At 33.7% G+C, this 23,739-nt stretch overlaps 3 protein-coding genes across 7 annotated transcripts; 2 read left to right on the top strand and 1 right to left on the bottom strand.

Moving 5' to 3' along the window:
• Nucleotides 1-3,885: 3,885 nt before the first annotated feature.
• Nucleotides 3,886-5,383, bottom strand: LOC105141566 (Sterile alpha motif (SAM) domain-containing protein). Of its 5 annotated transcripts, none has more exons than XM_011048815.1 (2): nucleotides 5,246-5,383; nucleotides 3,886-5,029 (listed from the first exon to the last, which is right to left on the bottom strand). In XM_011048815.1, the coding sequence occupies exon 2, from the start codon at nucleotides 5,004-5,006 to the stop codon at nucleotides 4,245-4,247; it is 762 nt and encodes a 253-aa protein (XP_011047117.1). In that variant the 5' UTR covers nucleotides 5,007-5,029; nucleotides 5,246-5,383; the 3' UTR covers nucleotides 3,886-4,244. The 5 variants fall into 5 exon arrangements, with proteins under 5 accessions (XP_011047117.1, XP_011047116.1, XP_011047115.1 ...); XM_011048814.1 differs by having other exon boundaries at nucleotides 3,886-5,048; XM_011048813.1 differs by having other exon boundaries at nucleotides 3,886-5,015; nucleotides 5,246-5,382.
• Nucleotides 5,384-11,591: 6,208 nt separating this feature from the next.
• LOC105141568 (probable E3 ubiquitin-protein ligase BAH1-like) lies at nucleotides 11,592-15,712 on the top strand. Its single transcript, XM_011048818.1, has 6 exons — nucleotides 11,592-12,184; nucleotides 13,152-13,396; nucleotides 13,503-13,751; nucleotides 13,843-13,980; nucleotides 15,037-15,095; nucleotides 15,162-15,712. Exons 1-6 carry the CDS (start codon nucleotides 11,962-11,964, stop codon nucleotides 15,265-15,267), a joined length of 1,020 nt encoding a protein of 339 aa, XP_011047120.1. The 5' UTR covers nucleotides 11,592-11,961; the 3' UTR covers nucleotides 15,268-15,712.
• A 2,479-nt stretch (nucleotides 15,713-18,191) lies between these two features.
• On the top strand, nucleotides 18,192-23,739 carry LOC105141570 (uncharacterized). Its single transcript, XM_011048820.1, has 8 exons — nucleotides 18,192-19,280; nucleotides 19,929-19,972; nucleotides 20,061-20,108; nucleotides 21,052-21,126; nucleotides 22,081-22,121; nucleotides 22,323-22,402; nucleotides 22,569-22,661; nucleotides 22,810-23,739. Exons 2-8 carry the CDS (start codon nucleotides 19,938-19,940, stop codon nucleotides 22,813-22,815), a joined length of 378 nt encoding a protein of 125 aa, XP_011047122.1. The 5' UTR covers nucleotides 18,192-19,280; nucleotides 19,929-19,937; the 3' UTR covers nucleotides 22,816-23,739.

The raw sequence follows: 23,739 nt of genomic DNA on the forward strand, positions 1-23,739 counted from the left end.
ATGAACTTCAAATCATTTTCTGCCATTATATGTGCTATTGCACTAGTAATGCTTCTTTCAACTGGTTTTAACTTGGCCCAAGCAGGGTTTCTGCCAGTTTCTTCTTTGGCCTCAACCATGACACCAACCTCTCAAGTTCTTGCACAATCACAGTCACATAATAAAATGCTTTTCACAACACAGACAGTAGCTGCTAACCTTGGAAGAAAACCACTCAGCACCAATCCTACTCAATCTCTCACTCCAGCAGGACCAGCTCTCTGCCCTCCCTACTGCCCTAAGAATTGAGCTAGTATGGCTTGACTTGCACCAGCGACATACCCTTCTCTCTTCTTCTTCTTCTTCCTTTTCTTTTCCTTTCCAGTGTGTTTTCTTCAGATCTAGATTGTTTTTTATAGACCTGTCTTGTTTTCCTTGCAAATAAAGTTATATCCACGTCAACATGATTCTAAATCTATCCATTTATTGTGCGAACATAGCTACAGTCCTTGGTGCCCATTGTCGGGGCTGTCTGTTCACTGTTTTGCTGTGAGTGGGAAAGCTTCGTTCCTTGGTTTATGGTTTACCAAAGCCCTGCTTCATCCATCTAAGAGGTTCACAGGAGAAGAATACCCAGTGTGTAGCTGTATTACCAGAGTCAATGCAGGTCAAGGAGATGAAAATCCAGTGATTTGTGTCATCATGTGTCTCTTAGTTTGGATTTTCTTTTCTATCTAGTGAGTTTTCTAGATAGTTATCTTTACCATGGCTTTGTACCCATGATTCAAGCTTATGAAAGTTCTCATGTGCTTCTCAGAGAAGAAATAAAATTCATCAAATGACAAAGCTGTTTCTGGCATTAAAAATTCATTTTAGAACCAGAAATTATCATCAAGGTTTGGATTATGAAATATACATCTTAAACATTAGTTCCCCATCACAGCAAGAGAATTAGATAATCTCTGTCATACTATAATCATGTTTTAAAAGTTCCTGGGGAAGTTTATCATTCCAATTTTCGGTTGCTCTCAAACTTCAAGAACAGAGACCGCCGTGTGTCACGATGCCAAAACATAGACAAAGACACGACCCAAAAGCAGGGAAGACGAGGACAGGTAGGGATGTTACTCCTATGATACCATGGCCAACAACAAAATTCTTAAAAATTATCCTAATCCCTGATCCTTTAGCTGCAATAATATTCACGAGGCTGGTTAAAAAAAATACACAACTAAAGCTATTCAAATTCCTGAAACAATTCCATTCGAGCTCCTGATAAAAAAATACCTTCATACTCTTACATTTGCATGATCATAAACCCAAACAACAGATTAGCGTAAGTAAAGACTCTTCTTTTGTCGAGGAACCTAGCAATTTACCACATACACGTTAAGATACGGTAGAAAATAGCAGTCCTGACATCCCCCCATCCCACCCCTCTCCAGGCAAATATGGTTCTGTTTCTGTAGAGCTATTACAGTTGCCAGAATTTGGGACCAGAAAAAAAACATTTGAAATTGCTGAAAGGTCCCATCCACTTTATAAGGAGATGATGGAAGTATCTTTCTCCCTCGTCCCAAAGAAATCAAACCATGGACTAAATAATTTTGTCAAATGTATTCTTTATCGATACTGCATAATGAGTCGTGTCCAAATGATTATCCATGATAAGGATCAAACTCGATCCAGTTACCCTTCCATCCTATTCTATACAAAATCAGCAGGTTAAATAATAAGTTTCAGTCCTTTTTACGTTAATATTGTCATTTTCTATTAAAATTAGGTTTATTAGTCAAACCATACCTACCACTTAAAACTATTATTTTCAGTTAAAACCGGGTGTATCGGGTTGGTACTGATTAAAAAATACTTTTCAGCATTTAAAATCTTCTCGGTAATTAAAATCGGTAAGATATCGATTTTTTTTAAAAAAAAACAAAAACAATTAAAAAATACCACAAAAAGTCAAAACGTCAGATCCACCTTCAGAGACACTCCAGCCGTAGATCCAGAGCCGTATAGTTACGTCATCCACACCAGATCACTGCCCAGAAGCAACCATAACTGTTTGATCAAAAAGTCCCATCATCTCAACCGTTGCCTGTAAGAAAGTTCACAGATCTATAATAGGAGCATCACACTTGATCACTAACTCAGGAAATCAAGACCGTAACTTATGTCAGTTGATCAGATATAGATCGTAGGATTAGATCGGAAGCTATCCAGACCGTCCAAAAAGAAGTAAGATCACATAATCTTCTGTAAGGTTGCCTACACCGGATTCCAGCCTTGTCTTCTTCTCTTTCATCGCCGGCGTGGCTTCTAGCCTCTGCTCGCTGTCTTCCGACCACGTATCACGGATACACCAACACAGAAAGACTCATCTCCTCCTTTCGAGCAAACCCCAGTTTGAATTCATCGCCTCGTATATCGCTGGGAAAAGCCAGTGCAACCTTCGGCCAACCGAAGCTTCAAGCCGTCTATCCTCTCTCCCCGGACATCAAAGGCCAACACCACCACTACCATTGTAGTCCTCTCACCGAGAGCTACCACATCCTTCCCTTTTTCCCCGAATTTTCGCAGGAAAATTCCAGCCCCCCAACAGTGGCTGGGCGTGGGCTACACCCGCAACCAGGGGTATTTTCGAAATTTCTAGTGAAATTTAAGGGTATTTCAGTGTTTTTACTGGCCAGCAGTATTCAGGTAAATTCAGGACTACTAGGAGTATTTTTAATTTTTCCTACATGTACTTGTATTTTATAAAAGATCCTAAATAATAAAAATGACAACATGTGTCCCAATGCTTGAATTTTCCCGTCGTCGCAAGCAAAGAGACCGAAGAAGAGAACATGACTAGATTTGATGGCAAAGGGGTTTTCTCCATTGACAATGTTGGGTGTAAGAGAACCAAAAACGAGATTGAATCGAACTTTGTTGATGATTGAAAATTTCAACACAAGCAAAGTTTCTTCCCTTTACTTTTCTTTCTTATTCTATAGATTTTGGTTTTTAATTATATGATTATAAGATAAATATCATTGTTAAGGCTCTAATGCAGCCTCTCGTTGACATTCTCGAATTTTTTTATTTATGTTATCAAAATATTTATTAATCCTTGTTGATTATGCATAATTGTATAAATTGAATAAAAAATAAAGATGTTCCAACATGATTTGTGTGGTTATTGTCTTTTGAAATATAATAGAAATTAATGTGCTTATATGCTTTTAAACTTGCATAGAAATTCATGCGGAGGTAAAATATTTCATTGTCAATTTAGATGATAAATACCCAATAATATATTTTAGGAATCAATTTAGCTTGGTTATGTAAATAGCTTCAGTAAATTTATTTTATTATTGTGCTTTTGCTTGATTTCTATCTGGTAATTTGTTAATTTCTTACACATATTCATCTTTCAAATGATTTAGGATTAAAATAATTTTAATAGCTAATAGAAGGAAAGTTCATTTGAGAATAACAATCTTACATGCATTTTATCACATCAAACGATAAGTATACTTGTTATCTAAAAATATACACAAAAACAAAATTGGATTTAGCAAACTCCATCTAGAGCTCTGCCCTTCTGATTTAAGTTGACATCGCTACCATCTCCTAGATAAAATCAATGGAACCTTGCAAAGTGACTTTGCCGACTATTGCTTACGCCTACAATAAGATAACGAGAGGATAACTATACTGGAGATGCATCACAGACATACATCATACCGTGTTCAGTCCACTGGGGAGGGCATGACATGAACCCTACTGAGTTTAGTCTACACTCTAACACTAGTGGATAATACTTGGGACATGCAGAGCAAATGAATTAGTTAGCAGCTCAGCCAATAAAAAAGATTCTGCTTGTGAGTTGTTTAGTCTGCCCAAAACATTTTAGAAGTAGTTTAAAAGAAAAGGGAATTCATCATCAAGCATACAGAAGAGCAACTATCAGGAGCTCCGAATCTTTGGGAAATGCACACCCTATTTCACCCTGAACAAATCGACCATGTTTTTTTCGGTAGAAAACTGGATGTGTTCTTGATTTGAATCAATCTATATTACAAAATCCCCACACTAATTCTACACAACATGCAAATCCATAACGAGTAGACAGCACTGTAAATTATCTAGCACGGTTATATCTAATTGTCATGAAACAAGACCTACCCCAACTTACAACTTCAATCACTCACAAAAAGATGGCATATGTACCTGGATGGCTCAAAGCACCCCTCCTCTATGGCTGACTTATTAACATTTTAGTGAGCTCCGAAACAGTGTGGCTGGCAAATACAGTCGATAGCATGGATCAGCTTTCTCCGAGGGCCCACCGCATCCGCACCCATATCCTTCAGCTTCTTCATGCTTAGATTCACCAACTGAAACTTACTGAAACTCTTCTCTTGAAAAATCCTCACAAACTGCCGCAACCCAATTGATGCTAACCACCTGCTCAATCCACCAGCCTTTTGAAGCTTCTTCTCAAGAATTGATGCCCTTAGCCTCTGATTTAGCAACATCTCACCATCAAGGAAACTACCCGGCCCAAGCAAAAGTCTTGGCCGCTTGATTGTTCTGGATATGTTTGACACTCCAAGCGCATCAATAGACCTAAAAGTATCAGCTAGGTTTGGCTTTCTCGATTCCATGGTTACATTCAGTCTACGTAGACTGTGTAAAGCTGAAAAATGGTGTGCAGGCGGAGTTGCTGTAGCAATAATAGGATCACCACCTCTATTAGCAGCCAATGGTGCGAGTTTATCCAGTTCGTCAACTAAAGGCATCCTCCTGGTATTAGTAGTAGCCTCAATCAGAACAGTCGATTTATGACTGACTGCTTTCACCGGCACAGCTGCTTCTGGCTTACTTGGTCCTGGGTCTAGCATCCTCCCAACAGGATGGGGAGGCACCAGAATGGTGACTCTCTGCTTTTTGACTATAACCCAACCATCTTCTCCATCAGAATCATTCTTTTTGCTTGCAGGCTTCGCTGCTACATGTCTATGCTTTGATTTTCCCATGAATTCCGCCTGGAAGTGGAACCCTATTAGAAAAGATAGAAACTACAAACAAGAATTATTCTTTCCTAAACAAAATCACATTAAACTCCTTATAAAAAAGAATGCAATGTTCCGGTTTTAATTATCTATCTGGAAGAGCCAAGAAACCTAAAATAAGTTCCTTGATTATTCACACGGAATATCTAAAATAAACTAGCAACAAAAATCAAATTGAAAGACAGAAAGACAGATGAAGTTACCCTAGGAAATAGAAGGGCTACTGCAATCTGATTAATCGATCGATTAATTCGTATCCGCGAAGAACCAAGCAAGAAATGCCCTGATCTGGGAGGAGCTTGAGCTTCGATTGATTTTCATCATATATATATCATAATGGAAGTTGTAAAACAAAATGCAAAAGATCCAATCCAAATTGTGCTACTCTCTCGGGCCTAGAGTATGATGTTAACAAGGCTAGGCCCATTTTTACTTTCGAAAAGTCTTATCAGTCTCTGTGACCAATTGATTAGTTTCCTGTGGCATTGGAAATAATTCATTTTAATAATTTTTTTTCTTTTTCTAAGAGCATTTATATATTTTTGGATTGTCATTCGTAATGTTTGTTGGCACTGGGTCTTGGCCCATTGGCCCATTTTAGCTTATATGAGGCCACCAACTTTCTTTCGTTCTTCATTTTAAAAAACCACTAGCGTGTTTGTCCGGGCCCTCGCTCCTCATAAATCTTAATTTTCTAACACTTAACTATTACCTTTAAAAGGTATGGAAAAATTACTGTACTTTTTTTTCATGTATTTTATTTTTACTTATATATTATATTATTATAATAGATATCAATATTTCACTGTGCAGTGCACGGTTAAAATTGGAGAGGTCTTTTTTTTTCCTCTCTGTTATGGGTTTTCTTTTCTTTGTGTTTTTTTTTTCTAATAAATTTTTTTATTTAATTTAGTTTATTAATGTTAAATTTTTTATTTAATTATTATACTTTTATGATATAGATCCTAGGTTAACCTTATTTAATGAGTTAGTCCAAATTTTTTTCTTTTTAATTATTTTTTTTTATTTAATTATCAGACTTTCATGACAAATATTTAGGCATGATAGGTTAATCTGGTTTAACCGGTTAACTCGTCAATTTTTTTTTTCTATTTCGTTATCAAAATTTCATAACACGTATCTCAGATTTAACAGATTAATCTGGTTTGAAGGGTTAGCCGTTAAGTCTATATTTTCTTTGTAAGCTTTTTAAAAACTTATGCAACACGTATCTCAGATTTAACGGATTAATCTGATTTGAAGGGTTAACCCAGTTAAGTCTATAGTTTCTTTGTAAGCAGTGAAAAAGCTTATGCCTTTACTTTATTTTTTTATATAATTTTTTAATATTAAATTTTTTTTGTTTAATTATTAGGTTTTTATGATATGGATCTCAGGTTTGATGGTTTAACCTAGTTCATTCATATTTTTTTTCTTTTTCTTCAATAGATTTTTTCTTTTTGTAGGTTTTTTTTTCTCTTTACTTTTTCCTTTTTACTTTTTCTTTCTGTAGGTTTTTTTTCTCTTTACTTTTTCCTTTTTAATTAATATTTATTTTTAATTTATTTCATTAATATTAAATCTTTTTTCTATTTAATTATTACACTTTTATGATACAAATCTCAGGTTTGACGAGTTAACTTAAATAATTTAGATTTTTTTTTCCTTGTTAGTAAAAGGTTGATGCCCTTTGTTTGTTTTTGTTTCTTTAAATTTTTAATTATTTTTTTCTTTTAAAATTTGTTAATGTTTAATTTTTTTTCTATTTAGTTATCAAACTTTCATGACATAAATTCCAGGTTTGACGAGTTAACCTGATTTGATAGGTTAGCCTAGTTAATTTTGGGTAACCTATTTTTTTTTTCTATTTAGTTATCAAACTTTCATGACACGGATTCCAGGTTTGACGAGTTAACCTAATTTGATAGGTTAGCCCAGTTAATTTTGGGTAACCTATTTTTTTCTATTTAGTTATCAAACTTTCATGATATGAATCCAATGTTTAAAAGACTAACCTGATTTAAAAGGTTAACCCAGTTAATTTAGATTTTTTTTCTTCATTAGTTTTTTTTATTGGTTTTTTTTAAGCAATCTATTTAATCATCACACTTTTATAACATGATCTTGCAGACATACCCATATCTAAGGCTATTGGATCTAATATTGAAGCTAGACCCATTTAAACTTGGATCATGTAACAGACAGACCCATATCCAAGGCTATTGGATCTAATATTGAAGCTAGACCCATTTAAACTTGGATCATGTAAGTTGAATATTATTATAAATATTACTCTTAAGTCAAGCGTTACAGTTGAATTCAAAACTCTTAGATATAACTTTACAGAAAAACTTAACACTTTTAAATCTTAACTTTTTTTGATATTTTTATACAAAAAAATTAACCTGTGGTATCGTGCGGGTCATGTAACTAGTATATATCAGTGCACATAGAATTAATTCTCATCAATGTTTTCTTGTCCATGTAAATATTGTAATCTATAGTGATAATTTTATCTTTTAAAAACCGATTACATGTTTGGGGTACTTTTATATTTTATTGCACAGTATAATTATGCTCACATCCTTGGAAAAAACAAGACAACTAGCGTTTAAAGATGTTTTTGAATTTTTATAAAAAAAATAATTTAATTATCTAATAGACCTTGTGGTTAACTCTCTTTTTTGTTTTTGCCATAAAGGTGAATTTTTGGTTTTTTGACATTGTTTTTTTACCATTGTTATTTGGAATCAAGGTTGTTATAATCTTTTAAAAATATAAAAATAACTAACACGTACAAAACATATATCAAGAAATGAGAGGTGCCAACACCTTTTAGACCATATGTGTGATGCTTTCTTATTGTTATTGGTCCTCTTGTGTGGTGATGTTCAAAGCATTGCACCACTCTTTATATGGTGGGTTAGCACGTGTCAGCAGTCAAGACACGATAAAACTCTTGCAATAATTTTTATCTTTTCTTATCTTTTTCATTGTAAAATTGTAAAATAATTATCAATCTTTTAATTGTATCAATTTTTTTTAATTTTATCCATTGATATTTGATATTTTATTTTTTTCTATCAAATCTGATCATTGTTTTTTTTATTCCTATTTATTTTACCTTTAATCTTTTTTCTAATTAGATTTTATTTTTCAATTTCATCCTTAATCATTTGACTTTAGTATTTTTTTTAAAAAAATTGATTCTCGTTTTTATAATTACAATTTCTTTTATTTTTTAGTTCTCTTAGTGATTAATTTTTTTTAACAATTTTATCCCTCGTTATTTAATTTCATTAAATTTTTATATCATATATGATGCTTATTTTTTTATCATACTTTTAAAACCTATCAAGGGAGTCGACTTTCGTCATATCTTAAGCCACAAGTTGGGTTGAATGATTAATGTTATCGAGGTTAATTAGATTTTTTATCATGCAGGAAATAAAAATAATATTATTTTGATAAAAATAAAATAAAATCAATGGGTTTTGACGTGATTTTCCCTTATCTAATCGCTTGATTTTTTTATTAAGCTAAAAAATAAAAAAAATAATATTTTGATAAAAAATAATAATGAAGAAAAAACTAAATGAGCTTTGACTTAATATTCTCCTAGCTAATCATGTTATTAATCAACTCAAGATCATGATCCCGTCAAGCCAAGTCATTTCTCCCCCTATTGTTTAGGACTCAACTTAACTTAGATTTACGAGTTAACCTGCTTGGTTAAGTCAGGTTTTGCAATAAATTTTTTATATTTTTTTAGATTAATTATTTTTTTAATTTTATCGCTTAATATTTAATTCATCGAGATTTTCGTGCCATCATTATTTTGAATTTTTTTTATGAGATAATCTTGTTTTAATTACCAAAGTCACGAGTTTGGAGAATTATTTTGAGTCATCATCATCATTTTATTACACCTTTTTTAATTATTTTATTTTAGTTTGATTTATCAACATTTTACTAATTCTGAATTATTCTTTAATAATTTTTTTTTATAAAATTGTTACAATCTCATATCCTGATCGTAAATTTAACGAGTTAACTTAGTTTTACACGAGCATATACTCCTTTTTTTTTTTAATAATTTCCTATAATTTGGACAATTGTCTATTTTGATTGTTCCAATCTCATATCCTGATTCTAAATTTAACGAATTAACTTAGTTTTACATGAGCATATACTCTTTTTTTTTAATAGTTTCCTATAATTTGGACAATTGTCTATTTTTTTAATTTGTTTATAATCATTATCTTTTTATTTATTTGTTTTATCACATTCAATCGATTAAATGACCCAAATCTCAAAAAAAAAATCTCACTTTTATAAATCAACTGAATTTTTTTATCCAATTAACTCCCGAGTCTTAAAATTTTAAGACTTTTTTAAAAATAATTACTTCGCTTAGGATTTGTTTTTGCGATCGGAGGAATCTCAACAGCCTGTGGTGTAATGCAGTGTTATTAGATTAGAGAGGGTTGGATTAGAGAGAGTCCACAGCCCAATAATGATACTAATATACGCAATCTGAAAGAGAGCTAGTCCAGGCAGTGTAATGTAGTGTTATTCCATGTTAAAGCAGGGAGGAAGCCGTATGCATCCAACATGTCCACCTGATATAGAAGTTGTAAAGACGGTGGATAATGGAATGGGTTTCATGTCAAAAGAGCATAATGGGAACTCCCAAGCTGGAGAAGACATTATAATGTCAGATGAGGAGGATGCAGAGATGGACCCTATTGCGTATCCATGAAGCTGGAATTGTCTTGTGCAATCTTTATGACTTTTACCGTGATTAAATTGTGTTTTGGGGATTGTAGGTGGGCGAACAATAATGGGTTTCGCTCCTAACCTTAACTCATAATTTTAAGAGGACATATTCCTTTGATGTTTTAGCTCTAGCTGAAACATGTTTAAGTGGTAAGGCTGTAGACACTATAGCAGGCAAATTGAAGTTTGGCTCTAGCTTCCGTGCAGAGGCTCAAGAGAGATCGGGGGGAATCTGGTTATGATGAATGACTCTAAAATAAATGTGAAAGTCTTGAGGTCTTCCCAATACTTCATTCATGCAATATTTGATGAGGGAAATTCTTCACAGTGGCTATACAACTTTATGTTTGCCAATCCCAATGAATCTTTAAAGCTAGCGTGTTTTAAGGAAATTCATTTGGAGAGGACGAGAAAATCAGGTTTATAACATAATATATGAACGGTTGGATAGGGGTTTCGACAACCAGTTATTCAGAGTCACGTTTCCAGATTTTTTTATTCGAGTTCTACTCTACCCGGGATACAATCAGACCACCATCCTATATTGGTGGACTTCAACGGCAGCAATCAGCATGATCTAGTAGCAGTTTGACCATTCAGATTTGTGATAGCTTGGATGCAACATGAGGGGTTTGCTGAACACATGAGGGAAGAGGGAGATTTAATTGATAGACTACATGGTATGACAGTGAACTTAAAAGATTGTAACATGTCTATCTTTGAAAATATTTCCCAGCGTAAAGGGAGAGTTTTAGGTAGGTTTGTAGGGGTTCAAAGAAGGCTGAATGGAGGAGGCAATGGTTTTCTTAAGAGATTGGAGGCAGAGTTAACCAATGAATATAATTTAATCTTGGAGCAGGAGGAGGTGTTGTGGGTTCAGAAGTTTAGGTGTCATTGGGTGAAATCTAGGGATAGAAACACAATATATTTTTATTGATAAAATAGTTATTAGAAGATAAAAGAATAAAATTAAATGCCTGAAGGACTCAAATAACCAGTGGGTTTGGGATGAGAATAAACTGTAAAAGATGGCGGTGGATTTTTATCGTAATTTATTTACCAGGAAGGAGAAGGATGAGACAGACTAGTTTCTACTCGGCTTTCCCATGTACGGATATGGTCGATAGGGAATTAATATTGTCTAATGTTACAGATGAGGAAGTCGAGAGGGCTGTGTTTGATATAAAGTCTCTGAAAGCACCAGGTCCAGATTAGTACCAATCATTCTTTTACCAGATGTAGTGGGTTACAAGGTGTACAGTTTTGTTCGAGAAGTGTTCGATAACGGAAGGGATACTGCGGAGGTAAATCACTCCTTTCTAATTTTAATTTCGAAGGTTTCGAGACCTGAAGTTTTGAGTCAGTTTTATCCAATTGGCTTGTGTAATGTTAACTTCAAAATTGTCACTAAAGTAGTGGTGAATAGATTAAAGAGGGTGGTGCCAACTTTAGTGTCTGGAAACCAGAATAGTTTTGTCTCGGGCAGACAAATTGTGGATAATATTACCGTGCGCAAAAAATTATTCATTTCATGCATAACATGAAAGGAAAAAGAGGTGTGATGGCTATTAAGGTGGACTTGGAGAAAGCTTATGACATGTTGCGATGTGACTTCATTCAGGAAACTCTATTGCTAGTAGGTTTCCCACAATCTATGGTTGAGGTTATAATGAGGTGTATTGAGATAGCTTCACATAGTGTGTTGTGGAATTGCAATAGCACAGAAAAGTTTAGACCTTCGAGGGGCATTAGACAAGGTGACCCTCTATCTCCATATATTTTGTGCAAAAAGCCTTTCTCTAAAAAGGGATCATCACTACTACGGTGGAGAAGAAGACCCAGTTTCAGCAGTAGGGTGAGATGGGGTGTGGGATGGATCACAGCATTTCATAAATAAATGCACTTGGTGTTTGACTTTGCTAGTTTTGGTCAAACCGTAACTCCTGAAAAACTGTGCGACGTGTCATCGATCTAGCCGGCAAACTCTTCAAAACCATCGGATTACACGCCACGCCTCAGGGGTCTTTCTTTTTGTACAAGGATGGAATGTAGGAAGGGATTTCTTTCTACCTTTCAATAAGGTCAAAGCACCACAGAGAGAAAAGGAATCCCTTCCCAAATTCCAAAAAACTATTTAGAAATGAAGTTCGGAGACACGTTCATGGAGTATTTGCAAGGAGATCAAACAGGGAATTCGGTTAAATGTGTTCATGTTGAGTACAAAAGACTCAAAAAAGTCTTAAAAAATTGCAGAAACCAAGGTTCCGCATCCGCTTCTTGCAAAAACGAGCAGCAAAAGGACGAAGGAAATAATGAATTGAGTTCCGGGTTGTCTCAATTCTGCCATTGTGAATCTTGCCCTTGTAAGTTTTCTTTTTTCCTCTCATGTTTTTGTTAGAAAGCTGTAAAATTGATACGGGATTTCTGTCCAATTTGAAAACTTTTGGATGGCAGTTGTCGGCTGATTATTTTTTTCCCGCTCAGCTTTGGTGCACCGAGATTAAGGCTGATTATGGTTCTCGTAAATATTAGATTAGCCGAGGTGGTGGGTGATTGTTAGTTGCCTAGTTTTGTTTGTAAAGTTATTTGATTTTGTCCCAGAAGTGTAGAGTTGGACTGAAACATTCTTGCTCATCTTGAGGGCAGGAGTTATGAGAAGGGTAGGTGAAAAAGAAATTATGGCAATGAAATGAACTGTGACAATGGTCGGGAAGTAATTAATTGTTTATAAATTGATTTTGCGTTTGTAAGATGGATGTAATAATGTTTTGAATTGGTTTTGTGGGAGTTAAAAATGTCAGCTGCGGTAGTTGACTGAAAGTAGTTGGAGTATTTTCAAGAGATTTCATATGCGTTTATGTCCTGTTTTGAACTGTTCTTGTATTTTCAAAATTGCTATAACAACTTATGAATTGCTATGACAACTTATGACAGACACTTCCTATTTGCTAAACTCTAAAAAGTTTACTGATTTTTTTTCCTTGATTTGGTCACCATTACTGATTCAAGAACCTGAATGTATCTAACATGCAAAGGAGGATAAAAATGTAGTTTGATTGCCTTCTCTGGAAAATGTAGTTTGATTTGACGTGCTTTTGGTTAGCGATTCATGTCTTATGATTTATGATAAATGTAATGATCCATATTGGCTTCTAGCAAGTTTTTCTATATAAAATATTCTAGTTTGAATATTTGTGACAGTTCACAATATAGGTTATTAAATCAAATTACTTTTACAGCCTCAATTTAGAACAGACTTATTTGAGGGCTGAATGTTTGTAATGGGGTTTATATCTTTGTTAAAATTAATTATCTTTTTTAATTTTGTAGTGTGCGATCAAATTTTCTTTTCAGAATTGATGAGGGAAGCTTCACATATAGCTGGATGCTTTAGTTCTAGAGTTAGACATCTCCTCCATCTTCATGTTGCCAGGGGAATACAAAGATACAAACTGTGTCTACGTCAATGTTTCAAAAATGATAAGCAGACCATGGCTGAAGAAGGGCGTATGCTGATTGAATACGTTACCATGAATGCAATTGCTATTCGTAAAATTCTAAAGAAATACGATAAAGTCTGCACCAATTCAGTCCATTTTTATCTTTTGATCTTTTTATTAGGTTTATGTTATCTTACATCAAAGACAAAACTTATATAGATTTTCTGAACTTCAATTTTAGGTACATTGCTCTGTTAATGGGAACAATTTCAAATCCAAGATGCAGGCTGAACATATAGAGCTTTTGCAATCGCCTTGGCTAATAGAGTTGGGAGCCTTTTATTTGAATTTCGATGGAATAGATGGAGGAGAGTTTAGTGAGTTTTGCAGTCAGTTTTCCTGTGATCTCAATGGTACAGAACCTGTTATGACACTGACACTTCCAAACTCTACGAAATTAAAATACAGTCTGACATGTGCCATTTGCTTGGTAAGACATCATTTCTGGTACATTCCAAAGGAACAAAAAAAAGAAGATTAACATTTTTTTTTTTTTGTTGCTCATCATCATCATTTCTCAGGAGACAGTTTTTAATCCATATGCTTTGAGTTGTGGTCATCTTTTCTGCAAGTTGTGTGCTTGCTCAGCTGCTTTTGTGCTGATGTTTGAAGGCCTTAAAACTGCAAGTTCAAATGCAAAGTGCCCAATCTGTAGAGAGGTTTGTATGTCTTTAAAGCAATTTAAGGTTTATAATTTTCTGCACTAGACCACCTTCTCTGTATCTGTTTTATAATTGCTTGTGTGCGTGCTTGCACGTTTCAATGCATATTATATGTTTGAATTAGAAAGTGATTTGCATGAGTATATATGTGCTCCTAGAGAAATGAATTTCATTTACTCCGGAAAGGAAATACCATCCAATACTCTGCCTGACTTGCACAGGATTTATGTCAACTAGTTGTCTCGATTGTTAATATGGCATTCAACCTGTTCTGGATCAATTATTTATCCACATGAATTCCAAAAGTTTAACTGGTGGTAAACAATTGATGAGTTTAGGAGAGGAAGGGAGGACGAAAAAAAATATAAATGTTTAAATCTGCTACAAAGGAAAGGAGACTACAAATGGACACTAGGGAGCCAATCTCAACCATTAAAGAGAATTCATTCAAAATATAACATGACATGATATGACATCCACACCACAAGACTCCTAACATAGCCTTGTATAGATTTCTGGTAATCAAAGACTTCTATTTCCTGGACCTCTTGAAACCAATAATTTCATTTACTTTTACCTTTCTTAAGATCCTAGTTTCAAAGCTCTGACTCATTTATTCCCAAAACATAAATAGCTGAATTAATTCCGGTTTTGAAAGACACGACCTTATCCACTACTTCAGCAATGTGAGCAATTCAGAATACATGAATACCTTTTTTTTTATCTTGGTGAGAAAAAATGATGGTATTTTGATAATTTAGCTTTCAATGGTAAAGTGGATTATTCTAGCTAGTGCAATAACGGAAGGCCATACTTTTCAGGGAGCTGTTTGAGTCGGACAAAATATCTTTCTTTGCTAACATTTATGTTTCTGTTTCATGAGATTTAACTAATCAACTTGAAGAGATCTGGTATTTTAATTTATTGAAGTGAACACTGCTTAACAAGGGTAGCATGCCTGTTTGCTGCCTACGTTGTTTGAAGGATATATTTCTAAAGAAATGGATATTCTGGCATTTAATTGATCTCAAGTTTGTTCACCATCATGTGCAGGCGGGAGTGTACACTAATGCAGTGCACATGTTGGAACTTGATCTGCTACTGAAAAGAAGGTGAAGAAATTAAAATTCCGTTCTCTTGTGTAAAATTGACAATTTCTGATTATTGAAATCTTTCAGGTGCAATGAGTACTGGAAGGAGAGGATGGCTGCTGAACATGCCGAGGACATAAAGCAAACCAGGGAGTATTGGGATTCACGGACCAAATATGCCATTGGGTACTGATTGGATCTTAATTTTTTAAAGCCAATGCTTGAATGGAGGGAGAATTTTGAAGCAGACTTCAAGTGGTTTCAAATTATAGCTCGCATTGTTGGTCCCAGAGTTGCTTGAGATGAAAATCATAATTCAAGCATTACCAAGTGCAAGCTGTGGATTTCTTGGTGGTTTTGAGTTCGATCAATTCAAGATCATTATTACCTGTGTTGTTCCAAATTACAAAGCCATTTTCTTCCCTGTTTGGTTGTTCTTGAAGAAACGAAGGAAAATCGGCAAACGAATCCAGTGGTTTTGGTAGAAGAGGGTTTTGGTCAGCACCAAGTAATATCTATGTAGTACTTTGATTTATTCTGTGAATCTTGATGTACCACTCCTCAACTCCTTCCACGTTTCAGTTCGAACAACTTTTCGTTCAATCGTTTAAATGTTTTTGCATTCCTTTTCTTGATTACACTTCTATTCTGAGTTGAATAGATTGCAAATTCACAGCCTAGCACAACACGGAAGCCATGCCACCGCTCAACGCATCAGGCAAAACTGGGCTAAAATCACTCTCTTTTTCCCCTGATAAGAGACCTTCTATCTGTGCATTCTTCTATTCGCATGCTTCAAAACAACCTGGTTCTGCAGCATCTTGCAGTACTTGTCATACGTGAGCGAAGCCTAGCTCAGATTCAAGCCGTTCACCTTTGGAGTTTAGACAGGTGATGTGAAAGAAATCTGCTCGTGGCAGATACATGATTGCATGAAGATAAAGAGCCCGAAGTTTCGTAGCATAGACAAAAAAAATGCCGCCTCCTTCAATGTGATTACTGTGTTTTAAATGAAAACGTCTCTCCTTCCATTTGACTGCTGTGTCTACAACTATAAGCTTAGACGATGGAGTCTGACGGGCACCGTTGCACAAAGTGTCCATCTTTCTATACTTGGTTTCTGAATGAAATTACTTGTTTGAAAGTGGGTTAGTAGTTACTGAATGAAAGTATTTGCGGCAGTAGTTAATTTTTAAAGTTTTTATTTAGAAATATATTAAAATAATATATTTATTTTTAAAAAAATTATTTTTGATATTAACATATTTAAATAATATAAAAATATCAAAAAATATTATTTTTTAAATAAAAATTTATTTTTTTAAAATAATTTTAAAACACAAAAATAAACAAGACTATAGATTTAGAGAAGACTTATGGTTGTTTGAGGGTGAAATAGCTATTACTTTATAAAATATTTTTTATTTAAAAATATATTAAAATAATATTTTTATTTTTAACATTAGAACATCAAAACAATTGAAAAACATAAAAAGAATGATTTTAAGCAAAAATAATAATTTAAAATTTATTGGATTTTGATATTATTTAAATCATATTACAAGTGATAATATTCTTTTTTTATTAGATAAGTCACTTCAACCTTATACATTAAAAAAAATAAAATTATGGCCTTAACATTTGAATTCAGAAAACTAAAAAGAAAAAACATTTTTATTAATCACCAAATCAATCTCTTAAGATTATAAAAATTACAAATGACTGTTATTTTGCTTTAATAAGTTTTCTAGCTTCATAATTATAATTATAAAAAGGTATTTAACATTTTGATGGTATTACTTGAAAACAAATAAACAGAAAAGTTAAAAGAGTTCGGCAATTTGCTATGCACACACCACCACTTACTATGGTTTTTACTTGTAAAATTATTATTTTAGCCTTCATAACTGAAAACATATAACTTGCTTTCAGAAGCAAAAATATTTATCCAGTGTAATATTTAAAATACCTTTAAAAATAAACTTGTTTAATTATTTAGACATGATGATTTTCAGTTTTTTATTTTAATATAATTATTAAGATATTTTAAAAGTCAAAAATTTATAATTTAGATGAATAAGCTTTTTGGTATGATTTTTCCATTAATATTATATGGGTTAGGGATATTTAGATTTTTAATAAATTAAATAATAATAAAAAAGCTATTACACATGTTAAAGCCCATATGTGCCTCTTAGTCATCACAAAAAATAAAAATTATTATTTAATATTTAATTTATTTAGAATTGAATTTTATTAATTTTTTAGATGAAATGTTTCTAGTTTTATAATCCAGTTCAAGTATATAAAATTTTAACCTTAGTTAATATCAATATTTTTTATGTTTATTTTTTTATCAATTTTATTTATTAATTTTATAATTTAACAATAAATTTATTGAAGATTAAATATTTTTTTATTATTATTTTTATGACAACAACCCGACTTCACAATTCTGACTAAACATTTGTCAAAGATAATTTGGAATGACATACAGTTTTTGCATAATTTTTTAATATTAATTTTTTTATTTTTTTTTATTTTTTTATATAACTATTTTTGTTTCATGATTCGGATCATAGATACATATGTTAACTCGAGTTGACATCAATTTTTATTTTATTTTTTTGAAATTTATTTTCTTTTTTGATTTTAACTTTTGATTTTGAGTTTATTAAATTTTAGGTTTTAAATTTTTTTATATGTTTTCTATAATAATAATTTGGTTTCACAATTTGGATCACAAATTTGACATGCTAACTTGAAATGAATTAATATATTTTAATTTTTTTGAATTTTTTTTTTTTGAGTTTATTAAATTTTGGGTTTTAAATTTTTTTATATGTTTTTTATAATAATAATTTGGCTTCACAATCTGGATCACAAATTTGATATGCTAACTTGAAATGAATTAATATATTTTTTTAATTGTTATTTTTTGATAGTAAATTTTATAACTTGGGTAATATAATTTTTATTTATTTTAAAATACATTGTCAACGTTTTAATATTATTTTTTTGGGTTACAGAAAAAAAAAAATCTTTTTCATTAGGGAAAAAAAATGTTACAGACAATCTATTTAGCTATCTTGTTACACCTGAAATGATATAAACAATCTCATTTTCATTTTGTTTTCCGACAGCAGTTCATTTGCTGGTTTTCGTTTGCTTTTATCAGGCTACAGCACTCCTCCTATCTGGTTCTGTCTTACATGATTCAACTCCTCTGTTTCCGGTGTGCTCTCTTTCTTCTCACTGGAACCAAATGGCAGGCCTTCACTGTACTGGCTTTGTAGCCTACGCTCCTCCTCCTCCTCCTGTTCAAATACCATAACCCATCTCCACATCGCAATCTTCCACCATCTCCCAACTCAATCAATCAACTCTCTATTTTAAAAAAAAAACCGTTCCGTTTTTCCTGCTCCAACTCTCCACTTCCGATCTCTCTCCTTCAATCCCCTCCTTCTCTCCATTTTCCTCCGTCAGTTTTTCCTTTTTAGATATTAAGAGTAATTGTGTTATTCTGGAGGAGTAGTGGAATGGGCGGAAAAGGAAGCACTGCGTTTGTTTTAGAAATGCAATGTAGGAGTTGTAGTTTCATTCTTTATTCTTTTTTGGAGTTGTTTAATTAATAGCCTGTTCATGATGTTTTGTAGGATAACATATCTAAAGGGTAAACTAATTTTGTTTCTCTTACTGAAAATCTTATTCAAAGTGATTTTTGCACCTTATTTTAGCTACAAGTCTTTGAGCAATTTTCCTAGATAACCCATGTTTTGAGGCCAATTGCTAGTTATCAACACTTGGAATTTGCACTGCTTATCAGCTGTTTTTATTTCATTTTGATGGTTATAGTACTCATGAAATTAGCTGCTCAGAAGTCAAAACGAGTAGTTAGACTCAAGTTTTGATTGAACTATGTTGGCTACTATCAAGATAAAGGTTGATTTTCTCCCATTCTTCTATACCCTTTTCTCCCTCTATATTTCATCAGTTTTATTAACCCATTTTCTTTTGAATGTGACCAGATGATTATAGTTTTTTTTTTTTTTCTCAGCAATTCTATTGCATACATGATTATAGAGTGATGTAGGCACCCAGTTGCACTTGTCACTGGGATTGCTCATAACCACCACAAACACCCCAATACAAACGTCTACAGATCCAGCTTTTTTGACAAGTGATCTTCTGCAGTATAATGATAAGGTTTAACCTTGCACTACTTTCAGTGGAAGTATTAAAACATCTGTAGCCACTTGGAGCCATCAAAAGCTTTAACATTACTTTGCATTGGGTTAGAATAGTCTAGTTTTTCTGTTTATCCATGATATGTATTACTCCATTTCGGGTTGACTATTGAGAGAATGTACCTTTTCGATTTGCCTTATTTAATATCAATCATGCTAACCTGTCAACAAAATGTTCCAATTATTTCTCATACCACCATGATTTATAACTTGAGTTGTTGTGCTTTTCTCTATGTTAATTCTCATGTTTGAATTCTAAAAGTGTAAGCTTTGGCAACAAGACATTCTTAATGCTTAGAAGTTAGAATGACTTGCACCACCATTCCTTGATGCCTGACACATGAAAGTGGCACCACCTGAACTCATTTGCTACAGTGGGGAATCCATATAGTATTGCAATAGACAATTTTACTTCACTCCCAATTGATTAGACTAGAATTCGCAAAAGTTTACCTATATTAAATTGAATCTATATTGTTTGCTTTGAATTTTGAAGCATTTGTCTTTCGTACTTATTTTCCTAAATTTTTTTATCCTCAAAAAATTAGAAACCTGTTCAAGAATCAATGGTCTTATTTCTTACATGATTTAATGATTTGATTTTTAGCATGCAGGTATGGAAACATGCGAGATAATGTCATTAGTCTCTAGGTTTGCTCCCTGACCTCCTGATCTACCAAGTTCATTTTTGTGACAATCTAGTTCTTATACTATTTATGCTCCAGGTGGTTCTTCCCAGTGGAGATGTGGTCAAGACAGCTTCTCGTGCTCGAAAGAGTGCCGCAGGGTGTGTTATCTTGTCCTTTTCTATATTTAGTCGTGGGTTCTTATTTCTCTGTTGCTCTGTATTTTTCCTTTTCTTTTTCCTTGGACGGGGGAGAGGGGAGGGGATATATAATTAATTGCAATATGGCCATCACCTGAAAAGGTAAACCTTTGAGATTATGATCCTAATCAAATTAAGGAGAGTGCTGTGGCAAATCACAGGCCAGATAATATTTGATGGAGCCAGCCTACAAATTTTGTTTGTTAAATCATGCTTTGCTATTCCGGACTCATGTTTCTCCAGCTTTCAAGATGGTTGGCCATCATGCATGCGTGGAGGGTGTCCTCCACTATCCTTATTTCAATTGCTTTAGAGGGTTTCTTATTTTATTGCATATTCAGAGAAGTCAACTCTTAACCTTATTGGATTTATTACTTTACATATGACTTGACTTGACTGGTGACTGGAAGTGAAGGCATCCTTGGTGTAACAACAGAGGTCACTCTATGGCCTCAGAAAATTCCACTGCATTCAGTGGTATCTTCATCCTTTCTTTGTTTGGAAGAACCCCCCCTCTTTTTTAATTTTTTTTTCACTTTCCTTTCCTTTTTTTAGTTCGTTTGTTTGTTTTTTAGAGATGGACAATTGTATCAAGAACACAAACATAGAATTATGATGGCAACAGACAAGCGAGGGTGAAAGTTCTGGTAGTTCTTGTTATTTTTGTTTGCTTGAAGTTTGTCATGCTGAAGTAATTATCACACTCTTATGAAAAAACAGTAATCAGAAATATATGAGAAGTTTTGTTCATTGAGCATCATAATCTTACTTTAAACCACCTTTTAAAGCTGCAGTTATTTTCTTCTTGGAAATTGATAAATTCTTGTTCTCTGTATTAATTCTCCACTACATATGCTTATTACAGATGTAGATGCATTTGTTAATTTATTTCATAACGTTTCAGGTTACAATGTACAATTTCCTTACAATTAAGGATGCAGCTGATGTTTCTATTGACATTATGCTGTCTGGTATACAGGTAGAACTTAATGCAACTTATGTCCATGCATTCAATGCTTTATGGATTATCCATTTTTTATCATCAGGTGTCAAGTGTGGAGCTATTGGATGAGGTCCAAGTGAGGGCTGTCAATATTGCTAATGAGAATAATTTAACTGAACTCCCAACTTTGATTTTTGAATTCATATGCACTGGCAAGTATGTCTTTTCATGTGACTTGCTTCTTGTTTATGTTTATTCTTGGATAAAATCCAGTATTTTAATGGAAGGGATTTAATCATTGAACCCATTCTCTGGAATATGGTAATTGCTAATAGTTATTTGAAATTTCCTTGGTATCCTTACGAATTATGGATATCCAATATGTGAATGATTCAGTTCTGCTAGGAATGCAAAAATGAACTCTATGTTACTTTATCCTTTTTGAGTTTAATACTACTGACTCTTTCAATTTCAATGGATCAATGGTGTTCCTCAAGAAAACTACAAACACACAACAGACAGCTGCTGATATATTGAGTTTTGACTGGATAAAACACAGTTAGCAAAGGATTATCTATTACAATCAATTGTTTGTGCAGTTCTCTCTCTCTCCCTCTTTTTATCTAATGGATTACGGCTTATATTTCAACCATTGTCTAACTAATGACTGGCATAGGCAGCATCATGATATCATGAGGTCATGATTTACAAAGCTAAAACTGAAGGTGGAAAAAAAAAAGGGACAGGCAGAAAATATCGATTCCAACATGGTTCATCTATCTGTTGCTGTCTGGTGAATTTAAACATCTGGCTACGTTTGGTGTTTGAGCTTCAAATATTTGGCAGTACGTTTTACTCCTGATCTTTTAAGAACTATGATTTTGTATCTTCTGAGTTGCTTTCATTACTCTGCAGCACAGTTAATTGTTGATCGTAATCACTAAAAAGCAATATTGATTGTTTAATGTGTATTTCCACAATTCTCGTCAGCAAATGCAATTCATTTTTCTGGGGACTTCAAAATCAACAAGGTTAGATAGTTGTTTGAATATTTATCTAAATGATTGCGTCACTTTTTTCAGTCAAAAAGATTCCTTAAGCCTTATCTTCTTACTTCACTCATCGCCACTCCACTCATCTCCTGCTTATTGTTGAGGCATATGCAAGTGAACAAACATTAATTGTTCAGAAGATCGTTTCTGAGCACATGGGTTCATATTTTGTTTTTGCAGAACACCCTAAAGCTAAAAAAGAAAGTTGGAGGGTAGAGTCACTTGGACTTGTTGTGTTCCTGTTGTTTCCCATACTATTTGTGGGTAGTTCTTGGATTCATTTTGTTTTGCAGGTTTTGCCTTTAAAAGGGCTGCTATCCCCTTGATTCCTCGTGCTAGCAAGAAAAAAATATTTTGTTTTGAAATCATTTATTTCATCAAATGATTCCCTAATGCATAGTAATTTAAGTTCTTGGTGTGCTGCAGATACGGAAGGAGGCTCTATGGGTTTGCTTAGCAATGAAACCCAATAAGAGGCAAATGATTTCGTTCCCGTTTGGCACTGCAGCTGCTAGTGAGGTTGATTGTCTGGCATAGATATATGCTTTTTATAAAATAATTGTTTTGAAATCATAACCACAAAAGATACCACACTATCAAATACACTGGCAACAGTTAGGTTCACAAAATATATAATCAGATAGACTCACAGACATGGTCATCGCAGAAATGAATCGGGACTAGTACAAAATCACCAGGAAGCGTCTCGTGTGCACGCATTATCTGACATCACCTACAGTTTCAAATACCGTACGCTAAGATATGGATTCGAAGATGAATGATTGTGGAAAATGATGCAAGTGAAGATAAGGACGTTGAGGCTTGTGCTAAAGGATAAAATGAAAGTCGCCCGCCAGCACTTCAAAGTTCCAACTGATTGATAAATCTCCATAGAATATGGAGACATGGCAGCAATGGTCGTAAAAGGACAATATAAGAGTAGGACAAACTACAACTCAATATTCGAATGTAAAGCTTCATAAAGTTCTTTGTATTTCCCTCGTCAAGATAAGATATTCAAGATTGTTTGTGATGATCCACAGATGATTCCTGGATTTGGATCCTTCCTCTTCTCACCCCCAATTGGCTGCAATTGAGTCGAGATAGGATTAGAACCTACGGCTTCTCAAACCCTATCTGGTCAACACTGCACACTGGTCCACAATATCCCTCGTTTTTCTGGTCAGCTTCTTCAACCAGCAGCTTAATACAACGTCCAAGCCAAGGGGCACGCGCAGTCAAAATCTATCCATAATATACAGTTAGGAGGTATGCTTGAGAACTGAAACTCACATGGCGGCGGACTCTAAGGATTCCTGACTAACATTCTTTTATAGTTCACCTTGGAGTATACCTATAGTACTCTACTCAAAATCGGTAGACTCGGGAACCATTTGTCTGCTAATTAGAAGTCTTCTCATGCACTGGGCGACCGTTAATTTGGTGAAGAATTGTTTCTTGCTTTAACAAATATGTAAATGTATTTGTCGTTTTGGGAAAAGAAACATGGCAATAACAACGACGGCATACACTTGTCCATTACAAATTTGGGGAATCAGGCATTGACAGAGATTGTTTTTATTCGTTGTCTTGTTTA

Source organism: Populus euphratica, unplaced genomic scaffold, assembly GCF_000495115.2.
Source record: "Populus euphratica unplaced genomic scaffold, PopEup_1.0 scaffold124.1, whole genome shotgun sequence".
NCBI classification, from domain to species: domain Eukaryota; kingdom Viridiplantae; phylum Streptophyta; class Magnoliopsida; order Malpighiales; family Salicaceae; genus Populus; species Populus euphratica.